General features: G+C 40.1%; 1 protein-coding gene across 1 annotated transcript in view; it reads left to right on the top strand.

The window, feature by feature from the left end:
• Positions 1 to 20,825, top strand: part of CALCR (calcitonin receptor) — a 188,758-nt gene that overhangs the window by 110,473 nt on the left and 57,460 nt on the right. The window contains exons 3-4 of the mRNA XM_072154324.1: positions 15,275 to 15,428; positions 20,672 to 20,782. Of these exons, the coding sequence (XP_072010425.1) occupies positions 15,275 to 15,428; positions 20,672 to 20,782 (265 nt within the window). The remainder of the gene's footprint in view (positions 1 to 15,274; positions 15,429 to 20,671; positions 20,783 to 20,825) is intronic.

Raw genomic sequence — 20,825 nt, 5'->3', positions numbered from 1 at the left:
AGGCGGCTGTTTGGGATGATAAACTAGGGAATATTTTAGTAGACAGGAGACTGAGGTCACTGTAAAGGGGCCCACTGAGGCTCTGTTGCCCAGGGGCCTACTGAAACCTGGAGCCAACCCTGGGGAGACCCCTAAAAAATGGGGTGATTTCACATTATTAGTAAATCTCTTGGGTGCCACATATATTAATTCACGGGAACAACAGCACGGGAACCCCAGGTTTGTGGTCTTTAAAGGGGAAGTTTGACCTCCCTACATACAGACTCTTGACCAATCCCAAAATATTTCGAGTTTGTGTATAGCTCTGGTGTGGGGTATCTCGTTGGGAAGGTCTGGGGCATAAATTTGTGGCCCGTAACTAGACAGGGGTATAACCTTTTTTCAATAGGTTTGGGAATCTGGGGTGTGTAATTTTCAGGGTACCTAGCTTGGGCTCATCATTTATTTAAGGGGCCGGCCAAATATAGAACAGATCTTGATCTTTATCTTCTAATTAGGAGAGGATGATGCCATGTATAAACCTACACCACAGACTGTTGTGGGGATTCAGTGTTGGTTTTGTGTTCATGAACCAGCAAGCTCAGGATGAGCCTAGATAAAGAGGTTTGATGTAGAGTATATAATTGCTGGATATGTTATATAATAGTGAATATAATACGTGGTAACGGCCTGTGAATAGCGGTGCTGGATCCGTCAGGTCTATGGGGTCTTCTTCCGTCTTCCAGTCTAATTAATGAGAATTTTTTTTTCCTTTTCTTCTGCGTTTGGTGATTTCCCCAGTAAATTAAAGAAATTTTATAAAACAAATAGCAGGAAATTTTGCGCAAATCTCTGGGATCTGTTCATTGTGCTGAATGGAGCATAGAGGGCAATCGCCCAGACTAACCCGCGCAAATTATTTATCACGCTTCCCTTTCAACTCGGAAGAGTCTGGATTATTTATGAGGACACAAGGAACAGCGGGAGACTTCGGGATCAGATCTCATCAGCGCCGATGTGAGGGAGAACGGAGGGGGATAAGAAGTCAGATACAGTAACCGGCCAGTGTGGAAACAGATTTTGACAATTCGAAAGAATAATCTCATTCTGGGTGAGAAATTGAAGTTGTTGCCCCTCACCCCAATAGACCAAGACAATAATGAGAACACCTGGGCATATGCTGGGGCTCATTGGGGGTGTGAGTAGGTCTATACTAGTGATGTGTTGTTTGAGAACCAGCCGGCTCTTGTTTGTGAGCGACGTGAGCCGGCTCACCTTAGTGAGCCGATGGCTCACTTAACCCCACCCCTAACCGGCTCACCATGCCCCCTTTAACCCAATACAATCGGGTAAAAAGTGGAGTGGTGTGGGGTGACTGGCTGGCCTGCGGCTCCCTATTATATATTTAATAGGGAGCCGGCTTTTCTTAGTGAGCTGAGCCTAATGATCCAGATCACTAAGAAGAGCCGGAATTCCTATCACTAGTCTATAATAGTCAAGATGAAACCATTTCTTGGTCAAAGGTTCAAAACGCACTGTGAAGCACTTCTATGGCCGTCTTCTCATACAGAAGGCTCAGATATGTAGACTGCTCCTCATCTCTCACAGACTGCTCCCCCTTCCCTCACCGACTGCTCCCCCTTCCCTCACAGACTGCTTCCCCTTCCCTCACAGACTGCTCTCCCTTCCCTCACAGACTGCTCTCCCTTCCCTCACAGACTGCTCTCCCTTCCCTCATAGACTGTCCCCCCTTCTCTCACAGACTGCCCCCCCTTCCCTCACAGAGTGCTCCCCCTTCCCTCATAGACTGTCCCCCCTTCTCTCACAGACTGCCCCCCCTTCCCTCACAGTCTGTTCCCCCTTCCCTCACAGTCTGTTCCCCCTTCCCTCACAGACTGCCCCCCCTTCTCTCACAAATTGTTCCCCCTTCTCTCACAGTCTGTTCCCCCTTCCCTCACAGTCTGTTCCCCCTTCTCTCACAGACTGCCCCCCCCTTCCCTCACAGTCTGTTCCCCCTTCCCTCACAGTCTGTTCCCCCTTCCCTCACAGACTGCACCCCCTTCCCTTACAATCTGTTCCCCCTTCCCTCACAGACTGTTCCCCCTTCCCTCACAAATTGTTCCACCTTCCCTCACAGACTGCTCCCCCTTCCCTGACAGACTGCTCCCCCTTCCCTCACAGACTGCTCCCCCTTCCCTCCATTTCCCCCTTCTCTCACAAATTGTTCCCATGCCTCCTTCCACAGAATTCTCCTCCATCTCTTCTGATACACAGACTGCTCCCCTTGTTCTCCCTTGTTCTGCTACTTTGTTACCACAGACTGCTGAGCACACGTCCTTATCTTCCTCGCAGACTGATCCCCCCAGTTCCTCATGTATTTCATAGACTCCTCCTTATCTTTTTACAGAAGTCTCCTTTGCGTCTACTGATACTCAGACCACCCTTATATTTCCTACTTCCCTTGCGCAGAGCTCAACCCCATTTCTTAGCTCCCTCGCAGACTGATCCCTACACCTCTTGTCTCCCAATCTGCTTCTATACCTCTTCTAACTCACAGAAAGTTCCTTCATGTTCCCAAATAAACAGTATCCATGTGCTGGTCACATCCCAAAAAAAGAGGTGTGACCGGAGTGTTAACTACCTGCATCCCAAAAACGGGGTGTGACATGTCCCTCGATGGGTGTGGTGTGAAAATAGAGGGCTGGGTAGACCCCAAAAAGTCAAGTATGACTTGGGAACAGAGGGTATTGACTGTGTTCCTCAGGTAGACATTGGTGCACCCGGCATGAATACAGCGTACGGGAGAAAGACTGAAGCGTCACACAATGGTGTCCCCCAGTATTATGGTCCAGGCGATGAATCCGGTTCATGGATCTCGCCATCTGTACAATAAGCAGAACTTGCCAGGAAGGTTCATCGGCCGCCTAAAGGCTGTAACTAGCGGAGCGCTGAGAGGCGGCAGATGGGGGAGATGATGACTATCGCAATTTCATCACATCTTTACATGTTCAACACAAACCATAATCACCTTGTCATCATTACACCGCCATACCATGTGTAGGAGGCGGCTGACACAAGCAAAGGATTTCCAGAAAGCTCCTGATCTACATAGAAGCTTAAAGGGACAGAATATAAATCATTTGCATACGAATACACTGGGGCAGATTTACTTACCCGGTCCTGTTGCGATCCAGCGGCACCTTCTCTGTGGAGGATTTGGGTCTTCCAGCGAATCACTAAGGTAGTGCGCCCGATGTCCACTAGGTGTCGCTGCTGCTCTGAATTCCGTCGGAGTGCACTGAAGTTCACTATCCTACACTGGGTGCAGGTAAGTGCGTGTCAAGCAACACTTTTTTTTTTTTTGTTTAATACGGCGATTTTTCCGAATCCGTCGGGTTTTCTTACGGCCACACCCCCGATTTCCGTCGCATGCATGCTGGCGCAAATGCGACACAAACCAAACGCATGTGCCAAAAACCCGGTGCAATTCTGAGAAAATCGTCGCAAAAGCGGAAATATTCGGGTAACGCGATGGAAAAACGCGATTTGGGCCCTTAGTAAATGTGTATGGCATCACCAATGCACTTCAGTGTAACTGAGCTGCAGTACCCAAAACCACCTGCAGGCAACTGTGGCACCGTGGAGAATTGCTACTGTACAATTTAACAGCTTATGTAGCTACAGCACAGAGGGGCTCTGATAATGCTCCCCAGTGCCCTTCTGACTCATTAGCATAATTTTAAAAGTTCAATTTAGAAGGAGCCATTGTAAAAAATTTGAAGTCGACATTTGTTTATGATGTCTGGCCTCTGATTTTTTTAGGGGGCTGTCTGATCTCGGTCTGATTTTGTTTAAGGGATTCAGTCTAAGGTGTATATCAGTACTTGTTTAGGGTCATAGTCTTGGGTCACTATTTGTTGAGAGGTATGGCCTTGGGTCAGTTCTTGCTTAGGGACATGGCCGTGGGTCTGTATTTGTTTAAGGACATGGTTTTGGGACTGTATTTGCTATAGGGGTCTGGTCTCTGTCTATATTCTTTGGCATCAATCATGGTCTGTATGCATTTCGAGGTCTGATTTTGTTACCATATCAGCAGTTTGACAGCAGAATATGTATATGTCTAAAGATGAATTTTTATAGCTGTAGGGAGCTCCCTCTAGTGGTGGCCACGAGTGTCCAGAATATTATCATGGAGCTCTATGACCATTATATAGTCGCAAGTTGCCATCTGCCGTGTCATGTGACCTTGTCAGTCATTATCATTATCTATATATAATCAGTATTATGGCCATTTGGCTCTGCAGTGACAAACATCGCACCTGCCCACAGATTTCGTGAGGAATTAAGATTCAGATAATTGGAGCAGTTAACATGATCTATTCAATGCGACACATAATCATCAAGGCTAATAGCAGCTCATCATCTATCAGCCTGTCATCTACGGAGGAAGTGTCTGCAGAGGCTTCGGGGACAATGACATTGGACGGACATTCACTCTCAGGTCTGATTACAGGTTAAGGTTTTGTAATAAGGTATAAAATCATAATCGGAATTGTATTTGTCGACATTTGGAGACAATGAGCCTCTGGATGTTGTCCTCGGATGGCCTTCTGTAGCGGCAGACCATGTGATAGAAATAACCCTTTCACCGCTGGGCAGGTATGTAAAAAGGCGGAGATGATCGGCAACATTGGGAAAGTTTTACTTCCCGATTCTGTCTGTACATTGGATGGAGGAAGAACAAAGGTTATAGCTTGTATGTGTCATCTCTCTCCCTGTGCAGTCTCTAGTGATCCCTGACGGATGGAAGACCTTTTCTTCCTCTTTGCAAATCTGGTTACTTATCTTTTCCATATGCTCGTTGTTCAAAGGAGGAAACTTTCTTCATATGATACGATACAATAGCACGTTATTGATCCCCTGGGGGGAATTTGTTTTGTACACAATTTGGCTTATTTACTAAGGGTCCCTTGGCCGCATTTTTGTCGGGTTTCACAACTTTTCGGGGATTGTGTCGCACGTGATCGTTTTGTGTCGCAATCGTGCCGCTTTCACGCGACAAAAATCGGGATGGCGGACGATCCGACGGATTCGGATTTAACATTTAAATTTGTGTCGCAAGACAATGCACTTACATGCACCAGGAAGAAGAAGGTGAACTCCGGGGACCTGAGCGGGGAAGCGACACTTGCAGGATATCGGGCGCACGATCTTAGTGAATCGCGGTACAGAGCGTTATCATTGGACAGTCCGGATCGGGGATCGCACAGGGACCGGGTAAGAAAATGTGTCCCAATGTTCCGGCAGTTGTTACACACAGAGACAGACTTAACGTTACAGTTACATACATACACTACGAGAGGCACTTTCTTATATGTTCCTATGTTTTGGAGTGTAGGAGGAAACCGGAGGACCCAGAGGAAACCCACGCAAACCCATACAAACTCTTTCAGATGTTGACCTGGATGGGACTTGAACCCGGGACCCCAGCACTGCAAGGCTGTAGTGCTAACCACTGAGCCACGGTGCTGCCATAGTTACTCACATTTCCCCCCCATTCACAGCCCCTACTTGAGGATAGTGATTCTTCATATTATCACCCCCTTCCAATTCCATCCTGTTAATCTCCACTGATCCTAGGAGAAATGTATCTATGGTGGAAAGTGTTACCTTTACTAACACAGTCCTGATACTCACATCACTCGCCATGTACAGTCAGGGTTACATAAACTTGCTTCATGTTATCACCGTCCTTACATCACACCCGAATACTGTAACTTCTTCCCATACATTTACTCTAACAAAGAAGCTTCATCTGTATCACCTGTAAATTATTTCTCCCCATGTGCTAAAACTCTAGAGACCGCCGAAACTTCTCCTCATGTCATCACCCCCCTTTCCAATCACACTGTAATCTCTTCCTATTCAGCCTCCATAGTCCCAATGAGGACTTGTTATTGTCATTGGTGTCCAGTGGACCAGAACTGAAAAGTTTGAGTTAGTAGCGAACTTTGCAGGTTCCAACCCTTCAGTTCCGTTTCTTCATCTTACCACCGATAATTTCGCACTTTGGGGATACAGAAACTTTTCTTCAATTTATCACCCATCTTACCAACATAACGGCACCCCTTTAAAAGGGAACCTGTCACCAGGGACCTTAATTTCACTAAAGACAGGTTGTAGAAGCCCATGACACCTGCAGTGCACATCTGCCTTTCTGCCTTCTTTTAACATATTGCATTACAATATAATTGTGTGTTATAACGTACCTTGCACCCTGACAGAATCCTCTGTGTAGTCCCAGGGGTTGGGCTTTTGTTTGGATGCATTTCAAACAACAACATGTGACTTGTCTGTGCTCCTGAGAGCTGAGGAGTCAGCAGCACAGAAAAGTCATATGTTGTTTTTTGAAATGCATCCAAACCAAAGCCCAACCCCTGGGACTACACAGAGGATTCTGTCAGGGTGCAAGGTACGTTATAATACACAATTATATTGTAATGCAGAAAGAAAAGCATCAGAAAGGCACATGTGCAATGCAGCAGTAATGGGCTTCTGCAACCTGTCTTTAGTGAAAATGAGGTCCCTGGTGACAGGTTCCCTTTAAGTCACACCGCCATCTTACTAATAATCTTCCCAGTACAATCTGAGACCCAAGTGTGGATATAGAAACCTTTCTTCAGGTCATCACCCTCTTCCCAATCCCAGCTTGATGTTGTATTTGCCCCATGTATGGTCTGTACTGAGCCAAATTTTGGGGGTAAATAAGCTTTTCCTCACTGCACCCCCTTTCTCTTTACTCCTGGCCAGGCTCTTGGGGATCCAGAAATGGTTCTGTTATGTTTTCACCTATCTCCCCAACATAACTGCTCCCTTCAGGAACTTTTTTCCATGTTATCACCATCACCATTGCAAATCCGAGAGGTAACAGGTTGCCTTCAAAAAGAACAGATGGCAAAAAAACTTTCCCTGAGAAGTTACTGCCACTGACTGACAGGTTTTTCCTTGAAACTTCCGCGCTGCGTCTCCTGAGGCTGATCCGTGCTCCGCATGAATGTCGGTAAATGAATGAGTTTAGGAAATTTATGGGGTTGAATTAAAAGAACATGAGATAAAATCAATAGAGCTTCAAAAAGTCGACAAGTTCTTTATTCAAAAGGTAACTCCGATCAAGATACATAAATCCTCCTGAGATGACGCAGGAGTCTAACACACCTCTATATAGATAACACTGACCCATCATTACATCACTACTGACAATAGATGATGTCACAGCTTATCTCCTCCCCCTCCCTGTACAATGACCTCTATATAGATAACACTGACCCATCATTACATCACTACTGACAATAGATGATGTCACAGCTTATCTCCTCCCCCTCCCTGTACAATGACCTCTATATAGATAACACTGACCCATCATTACATCACTACTGACAATAGATGATGTCACAGCTTATCCCCTCCCCCTCCCTGTACAATGACCTCTATATAGATAACACTGACCCATCATTACATCACTACTGACAATAGATGATGTCACAGCTTATCTCCTCCCCCTCCCTGTACAATGACCTCTATATAGATAACACTGACCCATCATTACATCACTACTGACAATAGATGATGTCACAGCTTATCTCCTCCCCCTCCCTGTACAATGACCTCTATATAGATAACACTGACCCATCATTACATCACTACTGACAATAGATGATGTCACAGCTTATCTCCCCCTCCCTGTACAATGACCTCTATATAGATAACACTGACCCATCATTACATCACTACTGACAATAGATGATGTCACAGCTTATCTCCTCCCCCTCCCTGTACAATGACCTCTATATAGATAACACTACCCATCATTACATCACTACTGACAATAGATGATGTCACAGCTTATCTCCTCCTCCCTGTACAATGACCTCTATATAGATAACACTGACCCATCATTACATCACTACTGCCAATAGATGATGTCACAGCTTATCTCCTCCCCCCTCCCTGTACAATGACCTTTATATAGATAACACTGACCCATCATTACATCACTACTGACAATAGATGATGTCACAGCTTATCTCCTCCTCCTCCCTGTACAATGACCTTTATATAGATAACACTGACCCATCATTACATCACTACTGACAATAGATGATTTCACAGCTTATCTCCTCCCCCTCCCTGTACAATGACCTCTATATAGATAACACTGACCCATCATTACATCACTACTGACAATAGATGATGTCACAGCTTATCTCCTCCCCCTCCCTGTACAATGACCTCTATATAGATAACACTGACCCATCATTACATCACTACTGACAATAGATGATGTCACAGCTTATCTCCCCCCCCCCTCCCTGTACAATGATCTCTATATAGATAACACTGACCCATCATTACATCACTACTGACAATAGATGATGTCACAGCTTATCTCCTCCCCCTCCCTGTACAATGACCTCTATATAGATAACACTGACCCATCATTACATCACTACTGACAATAGATGATGTCACAGCTTATCTCCTCCCCCTCCTGTACAATGACCTCTATATAGATAACACTACCCATCATTGCATCCCTACTGACAATAGATGATGTCACAGCTTATCTCCTCCTCCCTGTACAATGACCTCTATATAGATAACACTGACCCATCATTACATCACTACTGACAATAGATGATGTCACAGCTTATCTCCTCCTCCTCCCTGTACAATGACCTCTATATAGATAACACTACCCATCATTACATCACTACTGCCAATAGATGATGTCACAGCTTATCTCCTCCCCCCTCCCTGTACAATGACCTTTATATAGATAACACTGACCCATCATTACATCACTACTGACAATAGATGATGTCACAGCTTATCTCCTCCCCCTCCCTGTACAATGACCTCTATATAGATAACACTGACCCATCATTACATCACTACTGACAATAGATGATGTCACAGCTTATCTCCTCCCCCTCCCTGTACAATGACCTCTATATAGATAACACTACCCATCATTACATCACTACTGACAATAGATGATGTCACAGCTTATCTCCTCCTCCCTGTACAATGACCTCTATATAGATAACACTGACCCATCATTACATCACTACTGACAATAGATGATGTCACAGCTTATCTCCTCCTCCTCCCTGTACAATGACCTCTATATAGATAACACTACCCATCATTACATCACTACTGCCAATAGATGATGTCACAGCTTATCTCCTCCCCCCTCCCTGTACAATGACCTTTATATAGATAACACTGACCCATCATTACATCACTACTGACAATAGATGATGTCACAGCTTATCTCCCCCCCCCTCCCTGTACAATGATCTCTATATAGATAACACTGACCCATCATTACATCACTACTGACAATAGATGATGCCACAGCTTATCTCCTCCCCCTCCCTGTACAATGACCTCTATATAGATAACACTGACCCATCATTACATCACTACTGACAATAGATGATGTCACAGCTTATCTCCTCCCCCTCCTGTACAATGACCTCTATATAGATAACACTACCCATCATTGCATCCCTACTGACAATAGATGATGTCACAGCTTATCTCCTCCTCCCTGTACAATGACCTCTATATAGATAACACTGACCCATCATTACATCACTACTGACAATAGATGATGTCACAGCTTATCTCCTCCTCCTCCCTGTACAATGACCTCTATATAGATAACACTACCCATCATTACATCACTACTGCCAATAGATGATGTCACAGCTTATCTCCTCCCCCCTCCCTGTACAATGACCTTTATATAGATAACACTGACCCATCATTACATCACTACTGACAATAGATGATGTCACAGCTTATCTCCTCCCCCTCCCTGTACAATGACCTCTATATAGATAACACTGACCCATCATTACATCACTACTGACAATAGATGATGTCACAGCTTATCTCCTCCCCCTCCCTGTACAATGACCTCTATATAGATAACACTACCCATCATTACATCACTACTGACAATAGATGATGTCACAGCTTATCTCCTCCTCCCTGTACAATGACCTCTATATAGATAACACTGACCCATCATTACATCACTACTGACAATAGATGATGTCACAGCTTATCTCCTCCTCCTCCCTGTACAATGACCTCTATATAGATAACACTACCCATCATTACATCACTACTGCCAATAGATGATGTCACAGCTTATCTCCTCCCCCCTCCCTGTACAATGACCTTTATATAGATAACACTGACCCATCATTACATCACTACTGACAATAGATGATGTCACAGCTTATCTCCTCCTCCTCCCTGTACAATGACCTCTATATAGATAACACTGACCCATCATTACATCACTACTGACAATAGATGATTTCACAGCTTATCTCCTCCCCCTCCCTGTACAATGACCTCTATATAGATAACACTGACCCATCATTACATCACTACTGACAATAGATGATGTCACAGCTTATCTCCTCCCCCTCCCTGTACAATGACCTCTATATAGATAACACTGACCCATCATTACATCACTACTGACAATAGATGATGTCACAGCTTATCTCCCCCCCCTCCCTGTACAATGATCTCTATATAGATAACACTGACCCATCATTACATCACTACTGACAATAGATGATGTCACAGCTTATCTCCTCCCCCTCCCTGTACAATGACCTCTATATAGATAACACTGACCCATCATTACATCACTACTGACAATAGATGATGTCACAGCTTATCTCCTCCCCCTCCTGTACAATGACCTCTATATAGATAACACTGACCCATCATTACATCCCTACTGACAATAGATGATGTCACAGCTTATCTCCTCCTCCTCCCTGTACAATGACCTCTATATAGATAACACTGACCCATCATTACATCACTACTGACAATAGATGATGTCACAGCTTATCTCCCCCCCCCTCCCTGTACAATGATCTCTATATAGATAACACTGACCCATCATTACATCACTACTGACAATAGATGATGTCACAGCTTATCGCCTCCCCCTCCCTGTACAATGACCTCTATATAGATAACACTGACCCATCATTACATCACTACTGACAATAGATGATGTCACAGCTTATCTCCTCCCCCTCCCTGTACAATGACCTCTATATAGATAACACTGACCCATCATTACATCACTACTGACAATAGATGATGTCACAGCTTATCTCCTCCCCCTCCCTGTACAATGACCTCAGTATAGATAACACTGACCCATCATTACATCACTACTGACAATAGATGATGTCACAGCTTATCTCCTCCTCCTCCCTGTACAATGACCTCTATATAGATAACACTGACCCATCATTACATCACTACTGACAATAGATGATGTCACAGCTTATCCCCCCCCTCCCTGTACAATGACCTCTATATAGATAACACTGACCCATCATTACATCACTACTGACAATAGATGATGTCACAGCTTATCTCCTCCCCCTCCCTGTACAATGACCTCTATATAGATAACACTGACCCATCATTACATCACTACTGACAATAGATGATGTCACAGCTTATCTCCTCCCCCTCCCTGTACAATGACCTTTATATAGATAACACTGACCCATCATTACATCACTACTGACAATAGATGATGTCACAGCTTATCTCCTCCTCCTCCCTGTACAATGACCTCTATATAGATAACACTGACCCATCATTACATCACTACTGACAATAGATGATGTCACAGCTTATCTCCTCCCCCTCCCTGTACAATGACCTCTATATAGATAACACTGACCCATCATTACATCACTACTGACAATAGATGATGTCACAGGTTCTCAACTCCGAATTTCTGCCTAGAACATTACTATACCACTCTTATAGACCTCAGTGAGTTGGATATATACTATTGCTTTCTATGATGATGGCCGCCCTATAATCATAGACAGAAAAAGGCAAACAAAAAAGATTGGAAATAACAATATTTTGTCATCTGGTTTTAATGAGTCAAAATAAATCTTTGCAACACATCCCCTTCAATCGATGCAGCGTCCATGCCAGGTCCCTTACTTCCCCATACACTGGTTCCAAACGCGGGAACATTGCTCAGCCCTAAATCACAAGTTTTCTGCTCTTTAATAGAAGGTAATTTACGTCTCAGAAGATGAATGTCCTCCCTCTGCCTGCGAGGTTTTGTATTAGCGCAGCGAGAAGCCAGAAAAATAATGTACGACCATCCACAGCAGCGGGTCTACAGCCATCACCCCCAGCACCAGGCGGCACATAGCGGCGGCGCGCTACACGGACTCCTGGCAGGTCCAGGCTCATAGTCATTCCTCTTCCTAATAGTGGTAAGAAGTCCCATAATTGTGTGGCCGAGGGTTTATAGAGGAAAACCGGACCATGAGTCATGTGTCCCATCCAACTCCAAACTATAGTCATCCGAGGGCTAAAATAATAAGTACTGAATACTTATCTCATATCTATCTATATATCTATCTATCTCTCTATCTATCTCATATCTATCTATCTCATATCTATCTATCTCATATCTATCTATCTATCTCTCTCATATCTATCTATCTCATATCTATCTATCTATCTCTCTCATATCTATCTATCTCATATCTATCTATATATCTATCTCTCTATCTATCTCATATCTATCTATCTCATATCTATCTCATATCTATCTATCTATCTATCTCATATCTATCTCATATCTATCTATCTATCTCATATCTATCTATCTATCTCATATCTATCTATCTCATATCTATCTATCTATCTCATATCTATCTATCTCATATCTATCTATCTCATATCTATCTATCTATCTATCTATCTCATATCTATCTATCTCATATCTATCTATCTCATATCTATCTATATATCTATCTCTCTATCTATCTCATATCTATCTATCTCATATCTATCTATCTATCTATCTATCTCATATCTATCTATCTATCTATCTATCTCATATCTATCTATCTCATATCTATCTATCTATCTATCTATCTATCTCATATCTATCTATCTATCTCATATCTATCTATCTCATATCTATCTATCTCATATCTATCTATCTCATATCTATCTATCTATCTATCTATCTATCTATCTATCTCATATCTATCTATCTCATATCTATCTCATATCTATCTACCTATCTATCTATCTCATATCTATCTATCTCATATCTATCTATCTCATATCTATCTACCTATCTATCTATCTCATATCTATCTACCTATCTATCTCATATCTATCTATCTATCTCATATCTATCTCATATCTATCTATCTATCTATCTATCTATCTCATATCTATCTATCTATCTCATATCTATCTATCTCATATCTATCTATCTATCTCATATCTATCTATCTCATATCTATCTATCTATCTATCTCATATCTATCTATCTCATATCTATCTATCTATCTCATATCTATCTACCTATCTATCTATCTATCTATCTCATATCTATCTACCTATCTATCTCATATCTATCTATCTATCTCATATCTATCTATCTATCTCATATCTATCTATCTATCTATCTATCTATCTATCTATCTATCTATCTCATATCTATCTATCTCATATCTATCTATCTATCTATCTATCTATCTCATATCTATCTATCTATCTCATATCTATCTATCTCATATCTATCTATCTATCTCATATCTATCTATCTCATATCTATCTATCTGTCTCATATCTATCTATCTCATATCTATCTATCTATCTATCTATCTATCTATCTATCTATCTATCTATCTATCTCATATCTATCTACCTATCTATCTATCTCATATCTATCTATCTCATATCTATCTATCTCATATCTATCTATCTATCTATCTATCTATCTCATATCTATCTATCTCATATCTATCTATCTATCTATCTATCTATCTATCTATCTATCTATCTCATATCTATCTACCTATCTATCTCATATCTATCTACCTACCCTGTTTCCCCGAAAATAAGACAGTGTCTTATATTAATTTTTGCTCCTAAACAGGTGCTAGGTCTTATTTTCAGGGGATGACATGTATTTCCATGAAAAATAATTCACATTTATTATTGGAAAAAAAAAAAACTTCTCTAACATCCTTATAACTCTCCAAATTTATTTCATGCAGAATTTCTTGTGACTCCATTTCTAATGGAATCATTGCCCCCAATCTCTCAGATTTAGCAATAGCAGTTTCCTTAAATGATCCCCTTCTTGTCCGGGTAGCTGCTTGTATCACATTTTCAGCGCAACAGCCAGAGATTTTATGCTATGATTTCTTCCCACATGTCCCAACCTCTTGTGGTATCTAAATGATCTACTAATACTAATGTAAGACATGGGGGGAGCAGACGCAATGGCTGCCGCTAGGTCTTATTTTCAGGGGAGGCCTTATATTACTAAGCTTGAACTAAATTCTATTAGGTCTTATTCTCGGGGGATGTCCTATTTTAGGGGAAACAGGGTATCTATCTATCTCATATCTATCTATCTCATATCTATCTATCTATCTATCTATCTATCTCCTATCTATCTATCTATCTCATATCTATCTATCTCATATCTATCTATCTCATATCTATCTATCTCATATCTATCTCATATCTATCTATCTCATATCTACCTATCTATCTCATATCTATCTATCTATCTATCTATCTCCTATCTATCTCATATCTATCTATCTCATATCTATCTATCTATCTCCTATCTATCTCATATCTATCTATCTCATATCTATCTATCTCATATCTATCTCATATCTATCTATCTCATATCTATCTATCTATCTATCTCATATCTATCTCATATCTATCTATCGTATATCTACCTATCTATCTATCCCATATCTTTCTCATATCTATCTATCTATCTATCTATCTATCTATCTATCTATCTATCCCATATCTTTCTCATATCTATCTATCTCATATCTATCTATCTATCTATCTATCTCATATCTATCTGTCTCATATCTATCTATCTCATATTTATCTATCTATCTCCTATCTATCTATCTCCTATCTATCTATCTATCTATCTCCTATCTATCTATCTATCTATCTATCTATCTCATATCTATCTATCTATCTATCTATCTATCTATCTCATATCTATCTATCTATCTATCTATCTATCTATCTATCTATCTATCTATCCATCTCATATCTATTTCATATCTATCTATTTCCAGAACTCATTACAGATTGATACCTACTTTTTTCTCTCTATTTTTTTCTCTCTCTATTTTTGCAGAGAATGGCTCCAGGTTATGGCTCTACAGTAAACTATGCTGATCCTACTCTGATGCCGCTCGCACACGAGGACGCCCGCGCCAGGGAGAAAATCATGAATTCCCAATTTAAATGTTATGAGAAAATGAAGCGAGATCCTCCGTATTCTAAATCAGGTAAATCTCACCTCTGCCATCGCTTCCCTATACTGTATAACACGGCTCCGCTATACATCCTCACCGAGCCATGAGGACTTGTCTGACAATGGACGGATAATTCCTCCTCCATCGTCTCTCTAGATACAACGTATAGAAGGTTCCTCCTGGTCATGTACTCATGAAATGTCCTCAAACTGACCGTAGGTATTTCAAGGCAGAGGAATAAAGAGAATTTCAGAAGCAGAGAACGTCTGAGCCTTATTACTTGTAACATCTTCATCTCAGTGATAGGAATTTAATAGCAATTTATGTAAAGCAAAGGAAAAATTTAACAATTAATTTAAAATGAAAGGCAGCACAGGAGGCGACATACACATCTGTCTGTACTGATGGCGGAGTATAAACTGATGTTATATCTATTCTCCATACACATGTAATAGCCATAACACTGGGTTTGTAATTATTACTATCCTATTGTTTGATAAGTTTTTATGCTTAAATACTGCCCCCTATGTACATGAAAATAACAACCATAATTCTTTCCCTATATAAAGGTATAATACTACTATAATACTGCCCCCTATGTACAAGAATATAACTACTATAATACTGCTCCTTATGTACAAGAATATAACTACTATAATACTGCCCCCTATGTACAAGAATATAACTACTATAATACTGCCCCCTATGTACAGGAATATAACTACTATAATACTGCCCCCTATGTACAGGAATATAACTACTATAATACTGCCCCTATGTACAAGAATATAACTACTATAATACTACCCCCTATGTACAAGAATATAACTACTATTATACTGCCCCTATGTACAAGAATATAACTACTATAATACTGCCCCTATGTACAAGAATATAACTACTATAATACTGCCCCCTATGTACAAGAATATAACCACTATAATACTGCCCCTATGTACAAGAATATAACCACTATAATACTGCCCCTATGTACAAGAATATAACCACTATAATACTGCCCCCTATGTACAAGAATATAACTACTATAATACTGCCCCCTATGTACAAGAATATAACTACAATAATACTGCTCCTATGTACAAGAATATAACTACTATAATACTGCTCCTATGTACAAGAATATAACTACTATAATACTGCCCCCTATGTACAAGAATATAACTACTATAATACTGCCCCTATGTACAAGAATATAACTACTATAATACTGCTCCTATGTACAAGAATATAACTACTATAATACTGCCCCCTATGTACAAGAATATAACTACTATAATACTGCCCCTATGTACAAGAATATAACTACTATAATACTGCCCCCTATGTACAAGAATATAACTACTATAATACTGCCCCCTATGTACAAGAATATAACTACTATAATACTGCCCCCTATGTACAAGACTATAACTACTATAATACTGCCCCCTGTGTACAAGAATATAACCACTATAATACTGCCCCCATGTACAAGAATATAACCACTATAATACTGCCCCTATGTACAAGAATATAACCACTATAATACTGCCCCCTATGTACAAGAATATAACTACTATAATACTGCCCCCTATGTACAAGAATATAACTACTATAATACTGCTCCTATGTACAAGAATATAACTACTATAATACTGCTCCTATGTACAAGAATATAACTACTATAATACTGCCCCCTATGTACAAGAATATAACTACTATAATACTGCCTCCTATGTACAGGAATATAACTACTATAATACTGCCCCCTATGTACAGGAATATAACTACTATAATACTGCCCCCTATGTACAGGAATATAACTACTATAATACTGCCTCCTATGTACAAGAATATAACTACTATAATACTGCCCCCTATGTACAAGAATATAACTACTATAATACTGCCTCCTATGTACAGGAATATAACTACTATAATACTGCCCCCTATGTACAAGAATATAACTACTATAATACTGCCTCCTATGTACAAGAATATAACTACTATAATACTGCCTCCTCTGTACAAGAATATAACTACTATAATACTGCCCCCTGAGTACAAGAATATAACTACTATAATACTGCCTCCTATGTACAAGAATATAACTACTATAATACTGCCCCTATGTACAAGAATATAACTACTATAATACTGCCCCCTTTGTACAAGAATATAACTACTATAATACTGCCCCCTATGTACAAGAATATAACTACTATAATACTGCCCCCTATGTACAGGAATATAACTACTATAATACTGCCCCCTATGTACAGGAATATAACTACTATAATACTGCCCCCTATGTACAGGAATATAACTACTATAATACTACCCCCTATGTACAAGAATATAACTACTATAATACTGCCCCTATGTACAAGAATATAACTACTATAATACTGCCCCCTTTGTACAAGAATATAACTACTATAATACTGCCTCCTATGTACAAGAATATAACTACTATAATACTACCCCCTTTGTACAAGAATATAACTACTATAATACTGCCCCTATGTACAAGAATATAACTACTATATTACTGACACCTATGTACAAGAATATAACTACAATAATACTGCCCCCTATGTACAGGAATATAACTACTATAATACTGCCCCCTATGTACAAGAATATAACTACTATAATACTGCCTCCTATGTACAAGAATATAACTACTATAATACTGCCCCCTGAGTAGAAGTATATAACTACTATAATACTGCCCCCTATGTACAGGAATATAACTACTATAATACTACTCCCTATGTACAAGAATATAACTACTATAATACTGCCCCTATGTACAAGAATATAACTACTATAATACTGCCCCCTTTGTACAAAAATATAACTACTATAATACTGCCCCTATGTACAAGAATATAACTACTATAATACTGCCCCCTATGTACAAGAATATAACTACTATAATACTGCCTCCTATGTACAAGAATATAACTACTATAATACTACCCCCTTTGTACAAGAATATAACTACTATAATACTGACACCTATGTACAAGAATATAACTACTATAATACTGCCCCCTATGTACAGGAATATAACTACTATAATACTGCCCCTATGTACAAGAATATTACTACTATAATACTGCCCCCTTTGTACAAGAATATAACTACTATAATACTGCCCCCTATGTACAAGAATATAACTACTCTAATACTGCCCCCTTTGTACAAGAATATAACTACTATAATACTGCCCCCTATGTACAGGAATATAACTACTATAATACTGCCCCTATGTACAAGAATATAACTACTATAATACTGCCCCCTTTGTACAAGAATATAACTACTATAATACTGCCCCCTATGTACAAGAATATAACTACTATAATACTGCCCCCTATGTACAGGAATATTACTACTATAATACTGCCCCCTATGTACAAGAATATAACTACTATAATACTGCCTCCTATGTACAAGAATATAACTACTATAATACTGCCCCCTGAGTACAAGTATATAACTACTATAATACTGCCCCCTATGTACAGGAATATAACTACTATAATACTGCCCCCTATGTACAAGAATATAACTACTATAATACTGCCCCCTATGTACAGGAATATAACTACTATAATACTGCCCCCTATGTACAGGAATATAACTACTATAATACTACCCCCTATGTACAAGAATATAACTACTATAATACTGCCCCTATGTACAAGAATATAACTACTATAATACTGCCCCCTTTGTACAAGAATATAACTACTATAATACTGACACCTATGTACAAGAATATAACTACTATAATACTGCCCCCTATGTACAGGAATATAACTACTATAAAACTGCCCCTATGTACAAGAATATAACTACTATAATACTGCCCCCTATGTACAAGAATATAACTACTATAATACTGCCCCCTATGTACAGGAATATAACTACTATAATACTGCCCCCTATGTACAAGAATATAACTACTATAATACTGCCTCCTATGTACAAGAATATAACTACTATAATACTGCCCCCTGAGCACAAGAATATAACTTTTATAATACTGCCCCCTATGTACAGGAATATAACTACTATAATACTACCCCCTATGTACAAGAATATAACTACTATAATACTGCCCCTATGTACAAGAATATAACTACTATAATACTGCCCCCTATGTACAAGAATATAACTACTATAATACTGCCTCCTATGTACAAGAATATAACTACTATAATACTACCCCCTTTGTACAAGAATATAACTACTATAATACTGCCCCTATGTACAAGAATATAACTACTATATTACTGACACCTATGTACAAGAATATAACTACTATAATACTGCCCCCTATGTACAGGAATATAACTATTATAATACTGCCCCTATGTACAAGAATATAACTACTATAATACTGCCCCCTTTGTACAAGAATATAACTACTATAATACTGCCCCCTATGTACAAGAATATAACTACTATAATACTGCCCCCTATGTACAAGAATATAACTACTATAATACTGACACCTATGTACAAGAATATAACTACTATAATACTGCCCCCTATGTACAGGAATATAACTACTATAATACTGCCCCCTATGTACAAGAATATAACTACTATAGTACTGCCCCCTATGTACAAGGATATAACTATTATAATACTTCTCGGTATTGGTAATATAACACAATACCCTTGTTATATTGTCAGAACACATGACATGTAGATTGTTAGCACCACAGAGCGGTTTGTTGAAATATTGTCCTGCTCTATAATACAATGTTGCGCTCTGTACATAATAGACACATCTCCTGTGTTACACTGACATGTCCTGTATAGAGGAGCTACCTGGGGCTCCTGTAGTCTCCTGTCAGTATAATGGATTGTTCTATGAGTCTGTCATTTGTATTTTAAGTTTTTTTCTCTCTCAAGAACAGAATGACTGATATGACGGTATTATTTATCAGTACTTATTCTGTACATCCAGTAAGATAAATGCTCCACTTCTCCCCACATGGATCACTTTCTATTACATGACACGTCCCAGGCATCTCCTCTTGTAGGATGTCTATGATTACATCCTCTGCCCACAACAGTCCACATGCAGGGGGCCCTTTAGGACATGGGGCCCTAGGCAAATGCCCCGTTTGCCACGCCCTAATGCCAGGCCTTATAGATAGATAGGTGATCTCAGACAAGTAGTTAGGTTTAAGGAGTGGTAAGAAGTGACCATTGTTCTGTCCAGTAACCTGTGTCCATCTTCTCATCCTCAGGTCTGTTCTGTAACCGCACCTGGGACGGCTGGTTGTGCTGGGATGATGCCCCCGCGGGGCACAACGTTACACAGAACTGCCCCGACTATTTTCCAGATTTTGACACCACGGGTAAGGAATCCTCATGTGGGGAGGACCTGGGGCGCAGTCTGTA

Source organism: Engystomops pustulosus, chromosome 5 (genome assembly GCF_040894005.1).
Source record: "Engystomops pustulosus chromosome 5, aEngPut4.maternal, whole genome shotgun sequence".
NCBI lineage: Eukaryota > Metazoa > Chordata > Amphibia > Anura > Leptodactylidae > Engystomops > Engystomops pustulosus.
The sequence above is the reverse complement of the archived record's forward strand: the minus strand, read 5'-3'. Positions and strand labels throughout refer to the sequence as shown.